The sequence below is a fragment of the Megascapheus bottae genome, chromosome 32 (genome assembly GCF_031878675.1).
Source record: "Megascapheus bottae isolate mThoBot1 chromosome 32, mThoBot2.hap1, whole genome shotgun sequence".
Lineage (NCBI taxonomy): Eukaryota > Metazoa > Chordata > Mammalia > Rodentia > Geomyidae > Megascapheus > Megascapheus bottae.
This window is the reverse complement of record NC_143540.1, coordinates 658,352-682,246: the sequence shown is the minus strand read 5'-3', so window position 1 is coordinate 682,246 and position 23,895 is coordinate 658,352. Positions and strand designations below refer to the sequence as shown.

Sequence of the window (23,895 nt, the reverse complement as noted above, 5' to 3'; positions counted from 1 at the left end):
CCGTGTCCCCGGGGCTCGTGGGGGAGAGCAGAGCCGAGTCCCCGTCGGGTGGCTGCGGCCTGCTCTGTGCTTATCTGGGCAGAGGCCGTGCCCCTGCGGGCCAGGCCCCCCCCCTCCCACAGCCCTGTGTCTTGTCTGTGCTGGTGGATTATTAACAGGGGTCACTGGTTGCCATGACAAATGATGGAACGATTACACCGAGCGTAATCTCATTTATGGGGGTGCAAGAAGAAACAAAACAGCCAGCGGGGAGGAGGTATAAAAGCCCGAGCGCAGAGGAGCCGCCACACCGCCGCCCGTCCCGTCGGACGCCAGGACCCTGCTGGGCGGTGAGGAAGGCAGACCACGCCGCCATGTGCACCGGGAGCTGTGCCAAGTGCCTGGGGATCACCCTCATCCCCCTGGCCGTGCTGGGCTTCCTGGCCAACGTGCTGCTCTTCTTCCCCGGCGGGAAGGTCATAGAGGACAACAGCAATCTGTCGCAGGAGGTCTGGTACTTCGGCGGCATCATAGGAAGCGGGGTGCTGGTGAGTGGAGGGCAGAAGCAGGGCAGCGGGACGGGGTGCCCCGAGCGGCCAGCACCCGGCCCTCCGAGGACAGCGTGTTCAGAGCCAGAGGGGAGGCCCCGACGCCCCCCGGACGGGTGCCCCTCGCTGACCCCGTCTCCCCCGCACTCCTGGGCGCCGGGGCTCTGGGGAGGGGGCGCTTGTTCAGGAGAAGCGACGAGCAGAGTCCCACCCAGCTCAGCCTCTGCACGGAGGCTCGGGGTGCCAGGTCGTGGACCCCAGCTCACCCTGAGCCCCGGGTGCCCCACAGATGGTCTTCCCAGCCCTGGTGTTCCTGGGCCTCAAGAACAACGACTGCTGCGGCTGCTGTGGGAACGAGAGCTGCGGGAAGCGCTTCGCGGTGAGCCTCCCCCCCCGCCTGCAGGTGCACCCCGGGTGCTCTGCTTACACCAGCACCACCGACCCCCCCCCACCCCGGGCATGGTAGCCGCAGCGCAGGACGAGGCCAGGTCTCCCCAGCTGGAAGGGAGCAGCAGCATCAGGCTGAGATGGACCCCCGCCCCTCCTCCCCACCCTCCTCCAGGCACTCCCGTTCTGTCCATGGGGTGCCCATCCTGGGGCTTGAACCCAGGCCCTGAGAACTGCCCTGAGCGTTCGTGCTCAGCTGGTCCTCGAGCGCTTGAGCCCCAGCTCCCCTTGGCTTTCCGCTGGTTCGCTGAGGACGAGTCTCCTGGACTTTCCTGCCTGGGCGGACTCTGAGCCGGGATCCTCCGACGTCCCCTTCCCGAGCGGCTGGGGCTGGGAGCCGCCAAGGCCAGACGGTGCTTCTCACCCGAGCTCCTGGCCGCTCCTGGCCTGGGTTTCCTTCCACAACGGTGACATGAAGGGATATGAGAAAAAGGAAGCCTCTGGGGAGGGTGGGATGGCAGCACTCGAGGAGGAAGGCAGCGGGCCGGGGGTTTCAGGGCGCTGGCCAGCCCCGCGGGGAAGGACGCACGCTTGCCGTGTGCCAGCCCTGCCCCTGGGCTTCCGCAAGGCTGCAGCTCTGCCACTGGAGCTCAGCACCACTTCCGCTTGGTCTATGTATGCGGTACCAGGAATCGAACCCGGGGCTTCGGGAGCGCTGGGCGAGCACTCCACCACTAGACCAGACTTAACTTCTTGAACTCCTCTCTCCCTCCTCTTCCTCCCTCTTCCTCCTTCCCTTCCTCCTCTCTTCTTCTTCTTCCCCCTCCTCCTCCTCCTCCTCCTCTTCCTCCTTTCTCCTTCTTCCCCCTCCTCCACCTCCCTCTCCTCTTCCTCCTCTCTTCTTCTCTTCTTCTTCCCCCTCCTCTTCCTCCTTTCCCCTTCCTCTTCCCCCTCTTCCTCCTTCTCCTCCTCTTCCCCTCCCCCTCCCCCTCCTCCTCCCCATCCTCCTCTTCTCCCCCTCCTCTTCCTCTCCCTGCTCTTCCTCCTCCTCCCCCCTCCTCCTCTTCCTCCTCCTCCCCCCCTCCTCCTCTCCTCCTCCTCCCCTTCTCCCCCTCCTCCTTCCCCTCCTCCTCCCCCTCCTCTTCGTCCTCTCTTCTTCCTCCTCCCCCCCTCCTCCTCCTCCCCCTCCTCCCCCTCAGATGTTCACCTCCATCCTCTTCGCCGTCGTGGGATTCCTGGGCGCCGGCTACTCCTTCGTCATCTCCGCGGTCTCCATCCACAAAGGCCCCAAGTGTCTCCTGAGCAACAACACCTGGGGCTACCCCTTCCAGAACGGGTGAGGGGCGGGGGCCGGGGGAGGGGGCGAGGGGGAGGGGGCCAGGGAGGGAGGGGAGGGCCCGGGGGAGGGGAGGGGAGGGGGCCGGGCTGAGCTTCCCCGGGCCCTCGGCCTGCACTTCTCCAGCCCGGCCACAGGGTGGCGCTGCCGCCCTACAGGCTGAGCTTCCCCCACCTCGGCCTGCACTTCTCCAGCTCCGCCACAGGGTGGCGCTGCCGCCCCTAGGCTGAGCTTCCCCGGGCCCTCGGCCTGTACTTCTCCAGCCTGGCCACAGGGTGGCGCTGCCGCCCTACAGGCTGAGCTTCCCCGGGCCCTCGGCCTGCACTTCTCCAGCCCGGCCACAGGGTGGCGCTGCCGCCCCCGGGCTGAGCTTCCCCCACCTCGGCCTGCACTTCTCCAGCCCGGCCACAGGGTCGCGCTGCCGCCCCCGGGCTGAGCTTCCCCGGGCCCTCGGCCTGCACTTCTCCAGCTCCGCCACAGGGTGGCGCTGCCGCCCCTAGGCTGAGCTTCCCCGGGCCCTCGGCCTGTACTTCTCCAGCCTGGCCACAGGGTGGCGCTGCCGCCCCCAGGCTGAGCTTCCCCGGGCCCTCGGCCTGCACTTCTCCAGCCCCGCCACAGGGTGGCGCTGCCGCCCGCGGGCTGAGCTTCCCCGGGCCCTCGGCCTGCACGTCTCCGATTTGACCACCAGGGGGTGCTGCCGCCATGCACCTTACCATTCATTCATCCAAGCCTTCTAGGCTTTGTCTTTGGATACATTTTCTGGAAAATTCCTGGTCTTTACCAAGTTTTTATGTCATTGAGTTTAAATGTTACAGGCAGAGCCACAGACGAATGGCAAAATAGGGAGCGAGAGGTCAGATGCAACACAAAATCTGCTGAAAATCCGACCTTGTGCAGCCCATGAGCTGTGTTACCCCGGGTCCATTTTCAGGGTCAGCGTAAGCTAAGGGGAGCGCGTGTGGCACAGGGCGTGCTCACTCGCCTGTGAGGCCAAGGCCTGAGTCCACTGGCTTCTCAAGGCCAGGCCCAGCCTGGGGCTGGCACCTTCATCCCAGCTGCCCAGGTGGCTGAGATCTGAGGATCACGGTTCAAAGCCAGCCCGGGCGGACAGGTCACTGAAAGGCACTGGAAGGCCGGCGTGGTAGAGCTCGAGTCCCGGGGAAAACCTGAGGGGCAGCGTGCAGGCCCCGAGCCAGGCTCCAGGCCTGGCGCACACCTAAGCAGGAAGGCGGGGAGGCGCCCGACTCCCGCGTCCTCTCCTCTCCCGCTCGCCTCCAGGGACTACCTCAGTGACCAGGCCTTGTGGAAGCAGTGCCAGGCGCCCCGCGACGTGGTGCCCTGGAACCTGACGCTCTTCTCCATCCTGCTGGTCATCGGCGGGGTCCAGATGGTGCTGTGCGCCGTCCAGGCGGTCAACGGCCTGCTGGGGACCCTCTGCGGAGACTGCCGCTGCTGCGGCTGCTGCGGGGTGAGTGGGCCGGGCCGCGCCGGGCCTCCCGGGGACGGTCAGCCTCGCGCCCGGGGGCGTCCGTGCTGGCCCGCGCGGGGTGTGAGCGACCCGCAGCCAGGCTGTGGGCGGGGGCGGGGAGGCCTCCACAGACCGCCATACAGGGTTCTGGGTTCCAGTCCCGCCTCTTCTGCCATTCGTCCTGGCCTCCCTCGGAGCTGGGCCCTGGGCCCACACGCGTGTTCAGTAATAGCATAGACAAAGAAAACCGCCTGCGTCCAGGCGAGAGGCGGCAGGGAGAGGGGCGGACACCAGACTGACTGAGCACCCTTCCGGCCCCCAGGGCGAGGGGCCCGTCTAGGCCCGGCCCCCGGTGAGCTGCGGCCCCGCGGCCGGCGTGGGAAGGATGACAGACGGACAGACCGACTGGACGTCCCCGCCGGACGCCAGCCCCCAGCCCTCGCCGAAGACAGCCGAGCTGTGTCCATCGGGGCCGCCTGGCCACGTCGTGGAAACGTGGTCGTGGCTCGCTGCAGAGCGGGCGCGTGGCCAGCCAGCGGCCCCGACGCCTGGACGGCTGCTGGGGGGACGCCCGCATCTGACCTGAGGAGCGCGGCCAGCGGCCGTGGTGACCGGCTCTCCGGCCGCGGTGGCCAGGCTCTCCGGCCGTGCTCTCTGGGGAGAGGCCATGGGTGTGTGTATCCTCAATAATTGCTGTGACGCCTCTGTGGTGGCTCGTGTGGGTCCTTGTGAACCTGCCGTCCTGGGCTCATGTGTGAGTGCCAGGCCGGAGGCTGTGTCACCACAGCAGGGTGACAGGGGAGAAGGGCACTGCAGACCCCGGGCGTGGGCCGGGCTCTGGGCCTCAGACCCCACGATGGCTTTGTGAGCCTGATACCAACACGGGGAGGAGGGCGGGGGGGGGGGGCACCCCACACCCAGAGGCTGTGTTCGGGCTCACACGTGCTGGGCCGGCACGTCTTCTCTGCCTCGGTTTCCCCAGGCTGAGGCAGGGTCTGGTTGCAGGCTTCGGGCAGCCTGGTCTGCCATCTGCGTCACCATGCGGGAGGGGGGGGATGGCCTGGCCAGCGGCTGAGCCTCACCAGCCTGTAGCAAGGTCCCCATCACATAACCCCCTGGGGACTCAGCCATAAGCACCCCCTTCACAGTGGTCACGCTGTCTCCCCTAGGGTTCTCCTCCTCCAGCTGAGGTCTAGAGCTGCTGCTTGATGCCTGGGTAGAGGGAAGGGTGTCCAGGGGGATCAAGTGCCACACAGAGCACTGAGCGCTGAGCCCAGAGCACTGAGCCCAGAGCACTGAGTGCTGGGCAGGCGCCCAGGGCAGGAGGAAGACCTGCGCCCTGCCTCTCCTCAGGTCTGGGATTTCCTCTGGAGCATGAGGAATCGAACCCGGGTCTTCGTGCATGCGAGGCAAGCACTCTACCACTAGGACAACCTCCGGGCCCCTTGGGTTTTGTTTCTTTCTGGAAAGTTCTCTTCTGACTGCACAGGGGACGGCCTGCCTCTCCCTCCACGTTGCCATCTGCAGAGCACTTTCTAGAACGCAGTCAGGCCCTCCCCGGCTCACCAGGCTCTGCTCCCCTCGTCCCCAGTGAAGCGGCCTGGAGGCCGCCAGTGCCCACAGACCACGACAGAGAACCCCAGCTCACACACATACACGCAGGTTCTGACCGTTTATTTGCTTCCAGAAAATGTCTTCTATGAAAGAGGGGAAAAAAGCTTAAAAAACAAATCACAGAAACAACTTCAGTTTTTAGTCCCACCTTCTCGACCAGCTTTTTCTATGACAGTTTTTTTTTTGGTATGAGATTGTGAGATTTATGGGTTGATTTATTAGGTCTAGGAATAAAAATGAATTATCCTGTAGTCGTCCTGTAATAGGAAACTGTATAAATAGCACCGCGTGGAGAATTCTGCAGAGTTCAACGTGTCAGGACGGCCTCTGCGCGTTGCTCTGGAGGCGGGCGGCTCAGGGCTGGGGTCCCAGCGCAGACCCAGCCCGGCTCACCTTGCTCTTTGTCACGCCCGAGCTTCCATGTTCCTTTAACAAAGGCCATATTTTATGGCTTTAAAAACAAAAATTCCATCTGGCTTTTCTCTATTAGTAAACAGGGCCCACAATTTGCTCTGCAAAATATGTATCATGTCCATGAATAAATGTCCCAACTAATCCACTAAAAATTATTCTAGCATCATCTAACGCCATACGCTGACTAGAAAATTACTCCTAAGCCCCGGTGATGTACGTCATCGATGAGGTTCACTACTTAAAAAAGAAGGGTGTCTTTCCCGTACATTGAGCAACCTGAAAATGAGTCTATAAAACTTAAAAACACAGTAACACTGCAGAGCTTGGTTCGGTGCCCTGTCTGTCCTCCTCTTCCATAGCGCATTTTGCAAGGGCCACGGAGCCACTCGGGCATGGGAGGGCGGAGGGCTTGGGGGTCCTGGGGAGGAGGGGAGCCCCTCCCGCTCCTGCCTCCCCTCCCGGCTCCTGCCTCCCCTCCCCGCTCCTGCCTCCCCTCCCGGCTCCGGCCTCCCCTCCCCGCTCCTGCCTCCCCTCCCGTCCCCTCACTGCAGCCCTGCGCTCTCGCGTCCGCCCCTGCCGCACCTTCTGGGTGCTCTGCCTGGCCCTTCCTCCTCCCCTCCGGTCTCCCGGGCTCTCCTGTCCCCTGACTGAGTGCCCGTGTGGGCCCCGCCCCACGGCAGCCCGGCGCCACGAGGCACGAGCAGGCCCTGCGCAGAGCCCTCGGAGCGCAGCGGGGCGGCCGGCCGGCGTGGACACCGGGCCGCGGGCGCTCGTCACGGCGGCTGGGCCGCGCCTGCAGCGCCCGGACACCCGGAGCTCGAAGGCAAAACCCCAGGGCTGCCAGGCCGAGTGCACGGCCACCGCGGCCGCCGGCCCAGAGGCTTCCACAGACAGGAGCAGGGCCAGGGGCCGCGCGGCTGGACAAGGGCAGCTGGACAAGGGCCCGGCACCCGCGAAGCTGGTCTGGAGGGGAAGGTCCCGAGCGGCGCTTTTAAAGGACGCGGGGCCGATGGACGCTCCTGGACTTGGAGGCCGGCGCCCGGCCCGGAGGGGCAGGGCGGGAGGGGCGGCGCCGAGGCCTGGGGGCGGCGGAGGGGCAGGGCCAGGCAGGCTCCCCGCAGCGTAACGACCCGGAGGACACGCGTGGGCCACCTGCTGGGGCCTGCGACGCGCCATGGCCGCCCCCGGGCCGTGCCGTCCGCCCCGGCCTCGCTGACCCGCCCGCCGCGGCCGGCGCCCCGGGAGGGGCTCACAGCCAGGTCAGGAAGGGCTCGCTCTTGCTCAGGGCGGACTCCACGTCCGTGAAGAGAGGGAGCAGGTCTTCAGACTCCAGCGTCCCCAGGTCCACGTTGGTGCCGGGCAGGCAGTCGAGGAAGTCGGGGAAGCGGCTCTGCTGGGGGGTGCTGTTCATGGAAGCCTGGCCTGAGCCTTCGCCTGGGAGAGGGGGGGAGGGGAAGCCTCAGCCCCTTCCCCTGGGAGGGGGGGAGGGGAAGCCTCAGCCCCTTCCCCTGGGAGGGGGGGGAGGGGAAGCCTCAGCCCCTTCCCCTGGGAGGGGGGAGGGGAAGCCTCAGCCCCTCCAGGTCCTCAGGGCTGAGTCCGGAGCACACAAAGGCACCGTGGCTCTGCCCCAGGTCGCTGCCAGGCGAGGCCAGCCCAGACATGGTGGCAGGTGCGGTGGCTCCCGCTGCCGCCTGGCTACGTCAGGACGACAGGCAGGGGCTCCGGGCTGGTCCGGGCGGGCCGGAGACCCCATCAAAACCACCACAGAAAGGGCCTGGCCTGCATGAGGCTCTGGGTTCAATCCCTCTGCAGCACATACACAGAAAACGCCGCAAGTGGCGCGTGGCTCAAGTGGTCAAGCGCTAGCCTTGGGCAACAGAAGCTCAGGGAAGTGCCCAGGCCCTGAGTTCAAGCCTCAGGACTGGCAAAAATAAAAAGGAGCCGGTGGAGCATCTCGTGTGGTAGAGGCCCCCAAGCAAGTGTGAGCCCACGTACCACCCCAGGAAGGGCAGAAGTGTGCGTGCGTCCTGGTGACCTCACACAGACACAGACTTCAGGCTGACCGGGGGGCCAGGGGGAGGGGGCCAGCCATGGGGCAGCCATGAGGACTGGAGGGCAGCCACGAGCCAACACAGAGAGCCAATGAGCCAACACCGCCTCCCACAGCAAGGGAAAAGCAGCCCAGAGTGTCTTCTACTGCTCTCTCCCTCCTCCTCCCCCTCCTCCTCCTGTCCCCTCTTCTCCCTGCGAGCAAAAGCTTAAACCCCTTCCCTAGGAAAGCGGTATCTGCAGAGCTCTAAGAGCACAGAGTGGACCAGGGCCTGCAGCTGGGCTCTCAGGGGCCCCATGAGGTAGCTGAGCACTTCCCGGTTGAGATGGGGACGAGCATGGCGCTTCCCAAAGGCTCCCACCTGTGTCCATCTCGTCCACGTGACTCAGGAAGTCCTCGGGCGTGGTAGGCAAGCTGTAGCACCCCAGCCCCAGGCCACTGTCGGTGCTCTGCTCCCGGGAGTGGTAGGCCCCGCTGCAGGGCGAGAGGAGACGGCGGTCAGGCAGCCCCTGGGCCGCGGGGGCCAGGACACCTTTTCCTCCCCCTCCATCTGAAACACACACCCTAATCTTCCGGAAATGAACAGGCGATAAGCTGAGGGGCATTCCCAGCAGTGGACTCTGATGGCCTTTCCATCTCACAAATGACCGGCTACTGCAGAGGAGGCTGCCATTTCTGGGTTTTGTTTTTATTTTCATTTTTTTCCAGTCCTGGGTCTTGAGCTTGGGGTCTGGGCGCTGTCCTGAGCCTCTCTGTGCTCAAGGCTAGGGCTCTACCACTTGAGCCACAGCACCACTTCCAGCTTTTTCTGTGTATGTGGAACCAAGGAATCGAACCCAGGGCTTCGTGCATGCTAGGCCAGCCCTCCACCACTAGACCACCCTCCCAGTCCTGTTTCGTACTTTTTTTTTTTTTTAAGTAAAAGGAGAAGAAAATACAATGCTGAATCTCTCTGGAGCACACGAGCGGGAACTGGAAGGCTATGTGCAGCCAGGCGTGGAACTTCGTGTTCGTGGTCCCAGCACTGGAGAGGACGGAAGGTCTGGGCTACCACACTGGAGTTGTAAGCTGGGCCACGATGCCCAATCTGCTGACAACTGGATTTAGGATTTTTTTTGTCGGTTGTAGGAATTGAACTCTGAGCCTGGGCACTGTCCCTGAGCTCTTCAGCCTTACCCCTTAAACCACAGCGCTACTTCTGGTTTCTTAGTGGTTGACTGGAGATAAGAGTCACACAGGCTTTAGTGCCAGGGCCACAATCCTTGGATCTCAGCCTCCTGAGTAGCTAGGATGAGAGCTGTGGGCCACCACGCCCCGCTAAGGATTTTTTTAAGGGTAGATCAGTGTCTCTGCCTTTCCTTTTCCTGCCAGCTCCCCCAGTTCCTGACTTTACCTCCAGTCTCACACACCTCGCCTTTTCCAGTGTGACTCAGTCTTAATGGCAGATGGCAGAAAGTGGAGAGTGGAGAACCTCCCTGCCGGGAGCTGTGACTTACCCGTTGAGGAAAGGATCTGAGTTGCTGCTGCTGCTGCTGCTAATAGACCTCAGGTCCGTGGCCATTGCAGGTGAGTTGACAGCGGCGGCCTGCACAGCAGCCAGGGACTCTGCCTCCACCGGGAGCTGCCTGCAGAGGGCAGCTTCCTGCCAGGGCCAGAGGTAAAGGAGAGGAGTTAGCCGTGGCCTCCGGGACCAGAACACAGACCCCACCTGGACTGCCCCGGGGTACAGAGAACTTCATAGTCTTTCCGGGAAGCCATTACTGTGGTTCCTGCTCCAAGGAGGGCTCCGGGCACAGCCTCAGGCAGGCGCCCCAGCTGCCCCATCACCACAGTGTCTGAGCCTTCCGGGTCCAAGGCCCTCCTGGCCTGGGTTCTCACCCAGATGCCTGTGGACCAGCCAGTACATCCCGCCAGTGCCACTCAGTGGCCATGGCACTGGGGAATTGCAGCCTTTAGGGTCTGCATTAAATTGCATCTGGCTTATTCCCTAACAGAGCAGGCAGAAAACCCAATGCAAACGTTTGTTTAAGAAGTCTCCATCCATGTTTCTCCTTGATCACATTGCTGAGCTGGGTTAAGTAGCTAAGGCAGAGACAGCTCCGCACAAAGCCCACAGAGGAGCAGGGGTTTACTCACAGCTCACACCACACACGCCTCTGCCACTCACCCAAAGCTCACAAACTCACTCCTGAAAATCCCTCCCTGGGTGCCACCTCCCAGTCTCCTGTTTTGATAAAAACACAAGCACATATTCTTGAGCCCCAACCCTGGCTACAGAGACAAACTGAGCCTGGGACCACCAAAGCGAGGGGACATTTGTTAGCCCCTTCCCCGGCCCATCTTCACAGCCAGGACTCAGTACCTGGTCCAGACAAGCTGACCACTGAGGCCTTCAATTGCAATGCTTTCTGCAGCAAGTTCAAGCACAAGGGTTACTAGAGTTTAAGTGTGGAGGTTACTAGAGTTCAAGTGCAGGGGTTACTAGAGTTCAAGCATGGTGACTGGGGGCTCTGTGTGTGGCAAGTCTCCTGTGAAGGGTGACAAGGGCTTTAGAGTCATGTGGCCAATCTGTGGTCATCCAGTCCCTGAAACACAGAATGTGTTTTTTTGTTTTGTTTTTGCCGGTCCTGGGACTAGGACTCAGGCCTGAGCACTGTCCTTGGGCCTTCTCAAGGCTAGGGCTCTACCACTTGAGCCACAGCACCACTTCTGGTTTTTTCTGTGCATGTGGTACCAGGGAATTGAGCCCAGGCCTTCGTGCATGCCAGGCAAGCACTTTACCACACTGCCTGCCCACACAAAGCTCTAGGTTGCTGGAACCCAGTGGCTCTGTAATCCAAGCTACTCAGTAGGATGAGATCTGAGGACCTGATTCAAAGTCAACTCAGGGCAAGAAAGTCCATAAGAGGCCAGGAGTTTGGCCTAGTGGTTAAAGTGCTTGCCTAGCATGCATGAAGACCCGGGTTCGATTCCTCGGTACCACATACATAGAAAAAAGCCGGAAATGGTGCTGAGGCTCAAGTGGTAGAGCTCCAGCCTTGAGAAAGTCCAAGGACAGTGCTCAGGCCCTGAGCTCAAGCCCAGGACTGGCAAAAAAAAAAAAAAAAGAAAGTCCATAAGATTCTGATCTCCTATTAACCACCAAAAAGTGAAAAATGAGGCTGTGGCTCAAGTGGTAGAGCACCAACCACGAGCAAACAGCTCAAGGACAGTGCCAGGCCCTGAGTTCAAGTCCAAGGCAGGCAGGCAGGCAGGCAGTGTATGCTATGAACACAGCCTCCTCCCTTCTGGCTGAGGCTGTTACCGGCAGCAGCAAGTAGAGGGGTGGGGAGGAGTGTGGAGGAGCAGGGAGGAGTGGAGGGTAGAGGAGTGTGGAGGAGCGGGGAGGATGCAGGGCACAGGGTGGCACAGCCAGTGCTGGCCTGAGGCTGGGCAGCACCTTCTCCTCCCAGGTCCCCCTCCTGGCTCCGGCTGCCGGGTCAGCCGAGCCGTCCACCAGCCGGCCAAGGGTGTGGCCCCAGCCCCGGAGAGTGGAAGCCTGCATTGTTTCACCAGAAGGGTGGAGTGAAAAGAAACAAAAGACAAAGGCAGGGAGACAATATTTTGAAATCCTAACATTAAAATAGTTATTTTCTCTCTGCCAAAACCAAGATGGCTTTTGCAGGCTGAATGCTGAATATCTGCCTTCTTTAGGAGAGGGAGGGAGACAAATGTCTGCTGGAAGTCTCCTCTGTGGTCTGTGCCAAGAGACAGCAGGGATCAAGGTGGCTGCTGCTGGAGCCAAGCCTGGAGCCCTCCTCCTGAGCCCCCTTCCCATCACCCACAGCAGCCTCGGTGGTGTGCAGGAGCAGAGCAGGAATCTGACGCTTGGGAAAACGTCTGAGTCTGTAATTATTGCCTCCTGCCTGCTGCTGCTCTTCTAATTCAGGATCTCGTGTTCAATCTCTTTGCCTTCCTCGGGACTCAGAAAAACATGATGATTTAGGAATTCTTTTCACTTAGTAGGCAATAAAGTGGGGGTCTGGGAAAGGCGGTCCTGGAGCTTCCCAGGGCAGAAGGGGGCGCTGCCTCTCCTCTCACCAGCCACAAGGGGACACTGCTGTTTGTAACACTCTCCTTCCTTCTCACTGTTTTAGGATGAAGTCGGGTGTGAGAACCCTGTCCAGACTGGACAACAGAAGACCTTGGAAAAATGGTTCTTTCTGGGAGCTCAAGCTCTGGGTGGGCCAGGACTAATCGCTGCTGAAAGCAGGGTGCTAGAGCAGTCTCGGAGCCAGAGACCCACGAGCGGAGCCTGGAGCCCACCGCGAGAGACGAGTTCAGATCTTCACCGGTGTGGATGGCGGGGCCTGAGGCTGGGCCCTGGGAAATGCTTCTGGCTGCAAGCTTCACCTCACCCTGTGCAGCGGGCACAGCCAGCCTCGCTAAAAACTCCTGCCTGGACAGAAGCCAGGCTCTAGCCAGCCAGCGGCTCTAGAATGGCCACAGAGGCGCCCGCCTGCCCACCCCAGAAATGAGGGGCTGGGGAGGTGTTGGGGGCCAAGTAACGCCATATCTAATAACTTTCTGCTGAGATGTAGTAGGGGTGAACACGTGGACCTCTTTATCCTGCCCACCTGCTGTGCTGATAGGCTCCCGCACCCAATATAAGGAGGGGGTTTTAGTGGAGGGAGAGAGGTTTTCCTGCCTTGATGAAGCTGCGTGGCGTCTGTTCGTGCTCCGGGGAAGGAAGGCTGAGTGCGGAGGACAGTGGGTCTCTCCTCTCGCGGCTTGGGCTGGTCGGGGTGTGTTTTTCCCCATCCCTCCTACTTTGTCCCCCCTACTGGGGACAAAGGACCTCGACATACTGGCACCCAACGTGGGGCACGAAATGGGGCATGAAAGGGGCACGACTGCGAGTTGAGCCAAGCAAGAGATACAGGGAGAAGGGACTGAAGGGCCAGGGAAACCTGAAAGGAAGATAATGCAAAGAAAAAGAAAAAGGGACTGAAGGGACAGGGAAACCTGAAGGGGGAAAATGCAGGCTGAAATTGCTTATAGGGAAAAAAAAGACAGGGAGAAAGACAAAAAGAAAAAGTGGTAAACAAGAGAAAAGGAAGCAACTACCTACAAAAGTCAAAAAGTAAGGAAACCTCCTCAAAGACTGAGAAACCAGAGAAACCTGAAAGGAAAATACAAAGAAAAACCCATTAAAAAAAAGCAAAAGATAAAAAGAAAAACCCATAAAAAAGGCAAAAGGTAGAAAATTGAGGAAAAGGAAAACCAAAAACTCCACCCAAACCTAAGGAGAAAAAAGGCAAAGAAGCCGCAGCTGTACCAAAGCGGAGAGGCAAACACAGCAGAAGCAGCTAGGTGTTTTAACAGTAAAAGATTTTAATAATCATTCCCAGTCCGCCTCCGAAGTGCAGGTCACTTCGGCACGGAGGGACGGAACCTCGCGGGAGTCCCTGGCCAGAGCGGTATAAGGGCGAGGCAATTTTAGAATAGAACCAGATGAGTTCAGACCGGAACGACCAATATTTTAGAATAGAACCGAAATGGGTTCAGACTGCAACTACCGATGTTTTGCGCGAGTATGAATGTGTGTGTGAACAGATATGAGTGAACATGTTCAAGGTTACATTGTTAGCATGCTATATGGGCAAATCTAAGTCTAAAACTATGTGGCAAATTATACTGGAGTAAACAGTTTGAGAAAGGTGAAAAGAAGTTCAGAAAAATACTCAAGAAAGAATTAAATGGTAGTGATTTAGAAAGCCTGTGCTCGGGTGCAGAATAGTTGAAAACAGGCTAAAGCTTTTTAGGGTCCCTGGCAAAATAGACAACGCCCCTGAGTCAACTTGAAGTTACAGAAAATGGATCTTCGCCCATAACCCCCTTAAAATGAAGGGACCAGAGTCATTTTTGGAAAGTGAGATAGGATAAATTAGAGACATGGAGACAGTAGTTTAAAACAAAATGGGGGTGGGGAGGATTGGAAGACTCTAATTCTTCCATTGCCCTGCTATTCCCTATGGCTTGTGTGATAGTCTTTGTTTTTTCCATTGCTTTCAATAATGTGTTCTTAGTTAATGTTGGAATGTTTCCCTGTTTACTCTGGCTGTTGTAGTCGGAACCCATACCAGTGCCTGTACAGGCGGAGGAGAATGCTTTCCCGCTCATCAGTAAAGACGACTTTGTTATTTTCCTGGCCGTGGTGGCGAGCATTGCCACATCTACCGTTACTGCCGCGAGTATTGCCCTTGCCACCGCAGTTCCTACAGAGAATGTTTTGAATAATCCACACAAATAATTATTGTTAATCAGATTTGGGGACTTGATCAAAGATGGGTAGGATTGATGGGTTTGGATTTATTTTTATGCACTAAAGTGAATGCTAATGGGACAGGCGTTGTTTGCTCCCATGGAAATAGGTGCATCCCCTCAGGTCTGATTTGCTTAAATGGACGGCTGGTAGTCAAAGACGGGCAAGTCCCAGCTGTCAGCCTATCAACCTAAGACAGGAGCCAAGTAGAAAGGACTTGGTGATCCCATGATGGGTAAGAAGACTAGCGAGCTTGGAGACACCTAAGACAGGCACAGTCGATCTGATATGATGGTAGCCCCACATAGCCTAGGTTTTTTCTAGGATAAAAACGGGGGAGCTTTTGGGGGCTGAGTAACGCCATTCTAATAACTTTCTGCTGAGACCTGTAGTAGGGGTAAACAAGTGGACCTCTTTATCCTGCCCACCTGTTGTGCTGACAGGCTATGACACCCAATATAAGGGAGGGGGAGAGAGGTTTTCCTGCCTTGATGAAGCTGCGTGGCGTCTGTTCGTGCTCCGGGGAAGGAAGGCTCAGTGCGGGAGGACAGTGGGTCTCTCCTCTCATGGCTTGGACTGGTCGGGGTGTGTGTTTCCCCATCCCTCCGGCTAGTCGAGAGGGACTGGGGACGAAGGACCCTGACAGGGAGGGAGAAAGCGAGCCACCTGAGCTCCTATCCTGGCCTCCTCCGTCCTGGTGATGATGGAGACGGTTCAGTCAGTATTTCTGTCCACAGTCTGCATTCTTCACCCCCCACCCCAGCCCCAAGGAAGGAGGAAGTGTGAATGGTGACCACCGACTTCTCAGCAGCGCAGGCCTCCTCAGGGTCTCCAGCAGGTTCCAGGAGGCTGCGTCTCCCTGGCCTCCGGCCCCTGTGCCGCCCCACCAGCTGTCAACTCCAGTGAATCAATACTGAGTCCCCGGATTCAAGTCCACAGGGCCCTTTTCTCCTGGACTCCAGAGGACCGGCCATTCCTCCCCTCCAAACTGCCGTCCCGCCGAGCCCTTTCCTAAATCCCTGACCCAGGAAGTACAGCGAGTGCCAGTGTGATGCCTGGGACAGCAGGCCTGGTCACCGCTCAGAGGAGCGTTCTTTCTCTCCACCCTCTCCTGCCTGTGGCAGCCATGCTGACACACGCTGGTGTGTGGACACGCCCCGGGGAGGCCCGGCGTGGCCGCCGCCGGCCATACCTGCCGCATGAGCTCCTCCTGCCGCAGTCGGATCCTCTCCCTCTCCATCTGGATCCTCTGGAGCCGTAGCTGCTGCTGCTGCTGCTGCTGCTGCTGCTGCTGCTGCTGCTGGGCTGTCAGCCCCGCCGAGGCGCTCTGCTGGCTCAGGGCACCAGGTGCCATCGGCGGCTGGTGCTGGGCGGTCATCACTGGAGAGAGGGAGGGAGGGGGAAGAGCTCAGTGGCCGAGCTCCGCAGTGCAGGGCTTCCTGGAGCCTGCAGTGCTCGGCAGAGACGGCCTTGTCCCTGCCCCTTCATCGTGCTGACCTCTGACCACTGTCATCTGGGCACAAAGGGCTTCCTGGCTCCTCTAAGGCTTGGCTTTGGCGCTCCATGAAAAGTCAGTGGCAGCGCACACTTCAAGCAGGAGAAACCCCCAGGCCGGGGGTCCAGGCTCTGGGGTTCCCCCAGGTGTCAGGCTGGGGGGTCCCCCGCCCATGCCCGCACGGATCATCAACACACCATGGGCACACAGTTCTAGGACAGACGAGCGAGAGGATAACAAAGTGTAAAGTGCATGCAGGAACATGACTCAAGTACTGTGTTCAAACAGGGAATCCCAAGAAGCCTGCGCCAGACTCAGACACCTGACTGACTGGAAATGCTCAGTTTTGCAACAGGAAAGACCAATTGGGGGGGGGGGGGAAGGAAACACAGGTTAACCGCATTTGTGATTGGACAGGGGAATTACAAGCATTTTAAAGGCTGCAGCCCTGGTGTTCCAGCAGCGTCTGCAGCCCACGGCTGGGAGAAGTGACCGGAAGGCCAGGACGGGAGGCTGGGTCTGTCCACACCTGCACCCTCTGCTGCGGGAAGCCTGGCAGAATCCACACAGCCAGGGTGCCCACACACCGTGTCCAGTGCACCCCCAAGCCGCGAGCCCATCACACGCCCAGGGCAGTGTACACATAAGGCATGGGCTTCTTGGGAGAGGGGAGGGGGGGAGAGAGAATAGGAGACAGGGGAACGGGCTCACATGAAGAAACAAGCCCTGCACAGCAGATGGAGCCGTTGGGAGCCCCGGGCTGGCTCTGCGAGGAGCTCTGGAGCGTCTCGTGGCCAGGGCTCATTTGCTTCTGATAAAAACATTAGATTTTTTTTTTTAATCTAACATCACGCCCTAAGCAGGAGGAGGGGAAAAGAGAGGAAAAAGACGGAGCGGGGAAAGTTTAAGAATGCAGTGAAACTGTCTACCCAAGGCTGCAGGGGTGGGGGAGGGGATGCAGGGGTGGTGCACCACCTGTGCACAGGAAAAGCAGCCAGCTGGACCAGGTGTGCTGCGTCTGCTCTGCGGATGTGCCTGCCGCAGAGCCGTCTGCACCCTCCCTGCCCAAGCCAGCCTCTCCCCACCTCTCCCCTTCCGTCTTGTCGGTCTCTCCGCCAACAGCAATCCGATTGTTTCTCTAATTTCCCAGAAACAGCGTTAGCCTTCCAACCAGGTCAGAGGGAAAATAAAAGCAGCTTTACACTGGAGGGCACATTTGCTTCCAAAAATCTGTAAAGTATCAGCCCGGCAGCATTTGATTCACACTGATGCCTTTGTCCACTTGGGGGCAGAGGAAGCCCTGGGCTCCGGGCTAAGACACCCTTGACCTTGCCTGCCTAAAAGCCTGTTTCCCTCACAACTGCCTCACGAGCTCCTCACAAGCTCCAGGTGTGGCCACAGCGATGGCGCTCAGGCCCAGGCCCGCTGGCTTCAGGCAGGGCACAGCGGGGCCTGCAGTGGTTTCCCAGGAAACCTTGAACACCAGGAAATGCGTGTGCACTTGTCAGGAATGTTAGTGTCTGTGTAACTCTGCGTGAAAAGGAAAATCCTGCCACACCAGGCCTGCAATCCTACCTACTCAGGAAGCTGAGATCTGAGGATCACAGTTCAAAGCCTGCCTGGCGACAGTCTTGAGACTCACCTCCAATTAAGACAAAAGTGGAGCTGTGGCCAAAACACAGAGCCCCAGCCTTGAGTGAAAAGGCTCAAGCGCAGTACCTAGGTCTTGAGTTCAATCCCCAGTATCCAGGTGTACACACACACACCCAGAGGACCTGGAGGGTGGCGACCTCACGCCTCGCTGGCCCTGAGCTCTCGGGACCCCTGTGCTACACACAGCCCCTCCCTTGCCTTGGAGACCCCAGCCCAGTGTGTGGCCCTGACGGCCTCCACTGGGCTCAGGAGATTCATGGACTCCAGCCCACCATAAGCCGGGAAAAGTACAGGAGGTCCCAACTTGGGGCAAGCAAAAACTGGCATGGGGCCATGTGTGGAGTTCAACCCCACACCAGCAATCGCGGCCTGCCTATCTCCAGACAATGGGTACACTTTTGTCCCGACAGGAAGTGGAAACTCTGATTCATGTGTTTTATTTTCACTAGAGACCGTTTTTTGATTGATCAGCTCTGCGGAAAGCAGGGGCTCAGAAGATGGGGCACAGCTGGGCTGGACAGGCCAGGAGGAGGCCAGCACCGGTCAGTCATGCGCTGGGCCATCTCAGTGAACATTATTTGAAAATGCCTGCACAAGAGAGCCCCGGAGTCCCAGAGACAGGACCTGTGAGTCTACGAGCCACACATGTTGCTAACTACTGGCTGGCGCTGAGAAGTCACCGAACACAAACCAGAGGTGCCACTGTCCCAGCCAGGCCAAGCACAGAACAACAGCAAATCCCAAACAGGAAACCGGCAGAGCTAGCCCGGGAGGAAACCTGGATTTCAAAGAAGCCAGAACAAGGCTGGAAGGGCCCCAGACGCCTCTCCTGAATGGAGTGCACCAGGCCAGGCAGGGCCTGGAGGTTAGATGGCAGGGTGGACTGTTCTCCGGTTAACCGTAGTGACCGGAGGCCTTGCAGCGGCCGGGGTAAGAGTAGGCCGGGACGGCCTCTGCTTGATGCTTGAACTACGGGGCTGAAGCAGCTAAGGGACTTGCTGTGAGCCAGGACGTAACCAGCCTCCCCTTCCCTCCCCCACTGTAACTTCACTTCGTTCCAGCTCTGCAAACAGTTAAGCCTTGGCAAAGGCAAAACTCATTCTTCACTGGTGTCTAAGAAATATACTGAAAGGCAAAGGACAAAAATAATAAGGAACAAAATTCAGAACACATACTGGAAGCAAAATAATTTCCAGTGAGACTTCCATTTGAGGCTTAGTGAAAACATGTGGGGACAGACGCAGAGCAGAGCCGGTGGGAAAGCAAGGGCCTGGTTAAAAAATACGTGCCAGGGGCCAGCGGCCCACGCCTGCAATCCCAGCTGCACAGGAGGCTGAGAGCCAGAGCAGAGAGGCGCAGAGGCCAGAAAGTCTACAAGACTGCTTCCAATAAACCATCAAAAAGTCAAGCCTGAGGCATGGCTCATGGTAGAGCGCCAGCTGGAAAACAAGCTGAGCCAGCGCAAGGTCCTGAATTCAAACCACAATATCAAAAATCAAAAGCAGGGTGTTCAGACTGAACCCCCTGATCTCCATACGCACATTATTGACACACTACGTAGCAGCAGCGCACGACACAGGTGCAATATACTGAGCAATTAGGAGACAGTTCAGCCCAAGGGGCTGTTAAGTAAAGTATGGTTTATCAACAGAGTAGAATATTAGAGTGCTAAAAAGGAATGAATAAATCTAAGTATTAAGCTAACTATATACATGTACATGTACATATACATCTACGGGTCGCGGTCACGTCCTGACATACAGCCATCCACCTGTGTGCAGATCTGCAGAAGAACATCCTGGAAGCTTTCAGTGAGGAAGACGGGGGAGGGGAGGTGGGAAGCTGCCTGACCCTCTGTGGTGAGGATCTGAGACTGCCTGAACTTGTGCCATCCTTTATGCCTTTTTCTAATAAAAAAAAATCTTTACTGAAACTTAAAGACCTTCTTGACATATGTGTTAAAGCAGGCCAAGGAAATGTAGAAGGTGTCTTCTGTGTTTGGTTCTGGCTCTGTGGACCTTGGCCTAGGCTGGCCTTGAACTCGCAGCCCCCTGCCTTAGCCTCTGACCCCAGGCTCCCCCAGCAGTATGTCATCAGCATGGGGTGGGGGGTGTCCTTCCTGAGCCCTGGTGCTGGGCTTGCGTCCAGGCTCATTACCTGTGCTGTGCTCAGACTTGTTTTTCCTGCCCTTCTCTCTCGCGCCAATGCTCTCGGCTGAGGCTCTGGCCTGCCTGGTGTCCTGTATGGTGGGTGGTGCCATGGCCGCCAGTGGTTCAAAGCAAAGCTGGGAGAGCAGCTGTCCTGGCCACCACCAACTGCACAGCCCCCGGGAGTAAATTTAGACTTCCAGAAGGGAAGGAGGGATGGGTCAGCTGATGTGAAGGGGGTCGCAGAGGGGCACGCGCAGGGGGAGGTGGGGTGACAGCCCCAGACCCCACCCTCCACCTGGCAGGGAGGGAGGGCTGCAGGGCCGCCCCTGGCCAGCAGAGGACACGCCCTGGACCACGCCATTGCCAGGACTGCAAGGAGACTAAGACCCGCCTCCACTGCAGGCCCCCTGACCCCCCCCAGGGCCCTCACCGCAGGCCACGCCGGGGGCCACTCAAACCCCTGCTTCACCAGCATTACAGCTGACAGGGTCCAAGCTGGTGTCTGGGGCCCCATCTCACGATGGGCACCAGGAGCCCCAGGTCACGACGGGGGCCTGTCTCCACATGGGCCTGGGGTCTCACGATGGGGTTCTGCTACTCCTTATGGGGAGCCAGGTGGATCTGAGCACAACTACCTAGACATGCACGCACCCATGCATGCACGCCCTGGCCGGGCTGAAGATGCAGACCACGGTCACTGTGAGACGAGGACCAGGAGCACCTACCAGAGGCCAAGAGGAGGCTCTGGGGTGGCAGCGGCCCTGGGGCTGGGATGCAGTCATGGGACCCCTGCTCCTGCGGACAGGCTGGAGGCTTACCCAGGTTGGGCTGGGATGCGGCCATCGATCTCTGTGGCACCGGCGTGGAGGTGGCTGGGGCTGCGTGGAGCGTCGCACGGCTCAGGGGATGACTGGCGGTTTTCCGAGGGTCTTGCCACGTGGTGATCTTTTCTATGTGACTGCAGGAGAGAGAGCAGTTCATCACAACCCGTGTCTGGCCACACACAGGGACCCCCGTGGCCCAGGCGGGCTTCAAGCCTCCAGCCTCCTGAGCGGCTGGGTGACAGCAAGCGCCCCAGCCCCCAGGGAGGCTTTGACAGTGTCTTTTCTCCAGAAGGCGCGCGCGTGCACGCGCGTGTGTGTGTATATGCGTGCATGTGTGTGTGCGTGCGTGCGTATGTGTATGTGCGCGCATGTGTGTGTGCGTATGTGTATGTGCGCGCACATGTGTGTGCGTGTGTGCTTATGTGTATGTGAGCGCACGTGTGTGTGCGTGTGTGTGTGTCTGCACACGCACACGTGCATGCTGGGACCATGGGGGCGTGAACTCAGGCCAACTCCTTGCTAGGCCAGCGCCCTCTCCTCAGCCGGTCCTGCACTCGGTGTTCAGGTATAGCCTCATGGACCTGTGGTGGCGCCAACCTCCCTGGGACTGGGCCGAAGACCCCATCCTCCCAGCTCTACTGCCCCAGGAAGGGAGGGCACCACCTCCAGAGCCCAGGACAGGAGAGCTGGGGGGGAGGGAGAGGCGGAGCAGGCAAGGGCTCCGGTGGTATTCCCAGGCTTAATCAAGGCCCAGAAGACCCATCATCCCTGAGGAAGAGGGACCCTGAACATGTGCTGGCTTGCTGCCTTCTCCGCGTTACAGTAACTTTAGGTGTGGAGGATGAGCGGTGCAGGGCTTTCCTGGAGCACTCGGAGCTGCAATTTGCTTTTCATGAACTGTCCCCATCAGACCCCGAGGCTAAAAATGGAAAGGAAGCAGATCTGGTGAGGTGGAGGCAGATCCAGATAGGGCTGGAGGCGGAAACTCGCCCCGTCAGCTGACAACAGATGCTATGCCAATCTTTAATCCCATACCAGCTGGCCAGAAACTGGCAAGACGTACAATGAAGTTTTGAAATTCCCCCCACTTAGAATGAGGACATAAACACGCGAAGTCAGGTTCCTTTTCCTTGTCTGGTTTCAAAGGTAGAGAATAGCTGTGCTTCAGTTTAGTGGCCCATGGCAGCCACGTTCTACTTCAAGTTTCAGGTCTCGGGAAGTGGTGCCCCATCTCACACCTGCTTCCCATTTCCTGAAGCAATGCCTTTGCTCTGTTCCGTGTCTGCCAGTGGCGCTTGGCTCTTCTCTCTCACCCACACCAGAGAAGGGTCCCAGGGCAGGTGCCCAAGTGAATCCATCCCCCTGCCCGGCAACCCTTCCCCTTGAAGTATAGATGCCCCCCGCAAACCAGGCCAGCGTGGGGAGCGGGCCCCAGTGGTAGCCTAGTCCTGGTCTGCACTGGCCAGCAGAAATGAATGCCTGCCTCCCAGGAGAAAAGATATGGTTTACATTTTACTGCATTTCCTTTCCACTTTGGGCTACACTAGGATTTGAACTCAGGACCTTGCCCATGTCAGGAATCAACACTGAGCTATGACTCTTTTGTTTTTGTTTTCCTCCTTGTCCAAGATGCCTGCTTGGACTGTGATCTTTCTGTTTTATGCTCCCAGCACAGCTAGGATGACAGACGATGGGATCCCACATCAGCTTCTCTGTGTGAGAGACGGAGTCTCCAGACTTGTTTGTCCTGGCTGGCTGAGAACTGCCATCCACCAGACCCCAGCCCTCCTGAGTGGCGGGGTGTCAAATACATGCCACCCTGCCAACTACTGGCTGAGAGGGAATCTAGTAAACCTTCGCCTCAAACCTCTGTCCTCCCAATCTCAGATCCCTGAGTAGCTAGGATTACAGGCGTGAGCACAGTACCTGGCTCAGGCCCCCTCCCCACGCTGCCCTGCTGCCTGGCTGACTGCACGGGAAGGGAGCCCCTGACGTTTCAGCAGCCTGACCCGCTACCCTACTCTTCCACACGACAATTAAGAAGACTCCGAGGCAAAGGCAGATCCTGCGACGGCAGCAGACACACCACGAGCACCGCCTCCAGAGGTTCATTCCAGAAGCCGTGCTCTCTGTGCTGTATGACCGAGGCTGATGGCATGTGTGAGCAGGGAAGAGGCCCTCCTTGTTCTCATGGAATGTGTGCCCACCAGCTTCCAGGAGCCTGCCACTGAGGCAGGGCCGCAAAGACCGCCGTGTCTCTCATTTGGGAGTAACAGTCGGGAGGCCTGCCCGGCCAGAGGAGCAAGAAGACTGCACAGCATCTGGGGGCATGCTTCCGGCGTCTGCCATTCACCAGCCAACCCAAAAATGTCAGCCGTCCCTGGAATTCCCAGCGAAGGGCAGGGATTGTATTTTTAACTACCAGGCTCTAATCCTCACTTCCACCAGAGCCAGGCCTGGAGGTCCTGCTTGTTTAAATAGCAGCCTCAGGAGTGGAGTGGGGAGAACCTGGCTTCCGCCCCGCCCGGCCAGCTGTGGGGTGCTGCCATCCCCTCCCTCCACGTGGCTAGCCAGCCTTGCTGAAGCCGCTCAGCGCGGGCAGCAGGCAGCAGCCGTGGGAGTGGAGACCAGGGCAGGAACAGCTTAACATCCGTGCTGCCTGCCAGGGCTGAACTCACCAGCGCGGTGTCTCCCGGGGGAGAAGGGGACCCCCTGAACGCGCCCCTCCTCCAGAAGAGCCTTGGGGAAATGGTGACTCACCCCTCGGCAGGGACCACTGCGCCTGGCTCCTCAGCAACACCTAACTGGGGCCAGTGTGACCTTCCTCTGAAAACCCAGCCAAGTTGCTTAACCTCATTCTCCTAATCTCTTGAGAAACCGAGGAAAGGGCCAGGACTTCTGGCCTCGGCTCCATCCCTAGCACCAGAGAAGAAAAAACCGTTTTCAGCAACGTAGGGTGCAGTACAGATCACCTGAGCCTTAGGGCGGGCTGGCTCCCCACACTGTCCCCCACCACGGCCCTCCAGCCAGGGGACCCCCACCTACTCTAAACTGGCCTCGGGTGGGGGCAGCTGCACTCCAAACACACGAGGTGGGCCTGCCACTTACACGTGCTCGTGGTGCGGGGCAGGAGCCCTGGTCCACCAGAACCACCCCTACAAGAACAAGACCCGCCTGGCACGGAGCCCACTTCTGGCTCCCCAAACCGTCACTGCACTCCTCACCCACCCTGTCCTGCCGGGGGGACAGCGGAGGAGAGTGACAGCCCTGCAAGGGAAGGGGTGGTCTGAGGGTCACCTAACCAGGGGTGAGAGAAGATGATTTGGGGTTCTGCACTTAAGCAGCTCGGGTGGCTGCTCCCGGCCGCTGCCTGCTGAGCGGAGGGCACAGCCCTCAGCAGGACAGGGCAGCGTCCACACCCCACCTGTGCGTCCAGACCCATCTGGGCATCTGTGTCCTCCCCTGTCCAGCCACAGAGACGAGGAGAAGGCCTCTCTAACCACCTGGATTTCTTCTTTTCAACTACAGCAGCTGTGTGTTTCCTCAACCTCTTCCTAACAGGTGGGCGCCCTCTCCATCCACTGCTAACCCTGCACTGGCGGCGGGGAGCAGAGCTCAGATAAACATGGAGACGTGCAGGCGGCCCCTGGGCGCCTCAGCTTGCACTCGTGAC

General features: G+C 59.0%; 2 protein-coding genes across 2 annotated transcripts in view; one reads left to right on the top strand and one right to left on the bottom strand.

Annotated features, from left to right (window-relative positions):
• Positions 1-171: 171 nt before the first annotated feature.
• Tm4sf4 (transmembrane 4 L six family member 4) lies at positions 172-4,255 on the top strand. The gene is made up of 5 exons (XM_090323750.1): positions 172-527; positions 817-906; positions 2,114-2,250; positions 3,529-3,718; positions 4,041-4,255. Exons 1-5 carry the CDS (start codon positions 174-176, stop codon positions 4,056-4,058), a joined length of 789 nt encoding a protein of 262 aa, XP_090179876.1. The 5' UTR covers positions 172-173; the 3' UTR covers positions 4,059-4,255.
• Positions 4,256-6,953: 2,698 nt separating this feature from the next.
• The window catches only part of Wwtr1 (WW domain containing transcription regulator 1), a 46,253-nt gene continuing 29,311 nt past the window's right edge, over positions 6,954-23,895 (bottom strand). The window contains exons 3-7 of the mRNA XM_090323715.1: positions 20,217-20,356; positions 15,293-15,480; positions 9,293-9,438; positions 8,158-8,270; positions 6,954-7,180 (exon numbers count right to left, since the gene is read on the bottom strand). Coding sequence (XP_090179841.1) covers positions 6,996-7,180; positions 8,158-8,270; positions 9,293-9,438; positions 15,293-15,480; positions 20,217-20,356 — 772 coding nt within the window. The 3' untranslated portion in view covers positions 6,954-6,995. The remainder of the gene's footprint in view (positions 7,181-8,157; positions 8,271-9,292; positions 9,439-15,292; positions 15,481-20,216; positions 20,357-23,895) is intronic.

Coding starts and splice junctions, on each gene's coding strand:
- Tm4sf4 (XM_090323750.1), top strand. CDS start 174: ATGACAAATGATGGAACGATTACACCGAGCGTAATCTCATTTATGGGG. Junction 528..816: donor TCATAGGAAGCGGGGTGCTG/GTGAGTGGAGGG, acceptor GGTGCCCCACAG/ATGGTCTTCCCAGCCCTGGT. Junction 2,251..3,528: donor GGCTACCCCTTCCAGAACGG/GTGAGGGGCGGG, acceptor GCTCGCCTCCAG/GGACTACCTCAGTGACCAGG.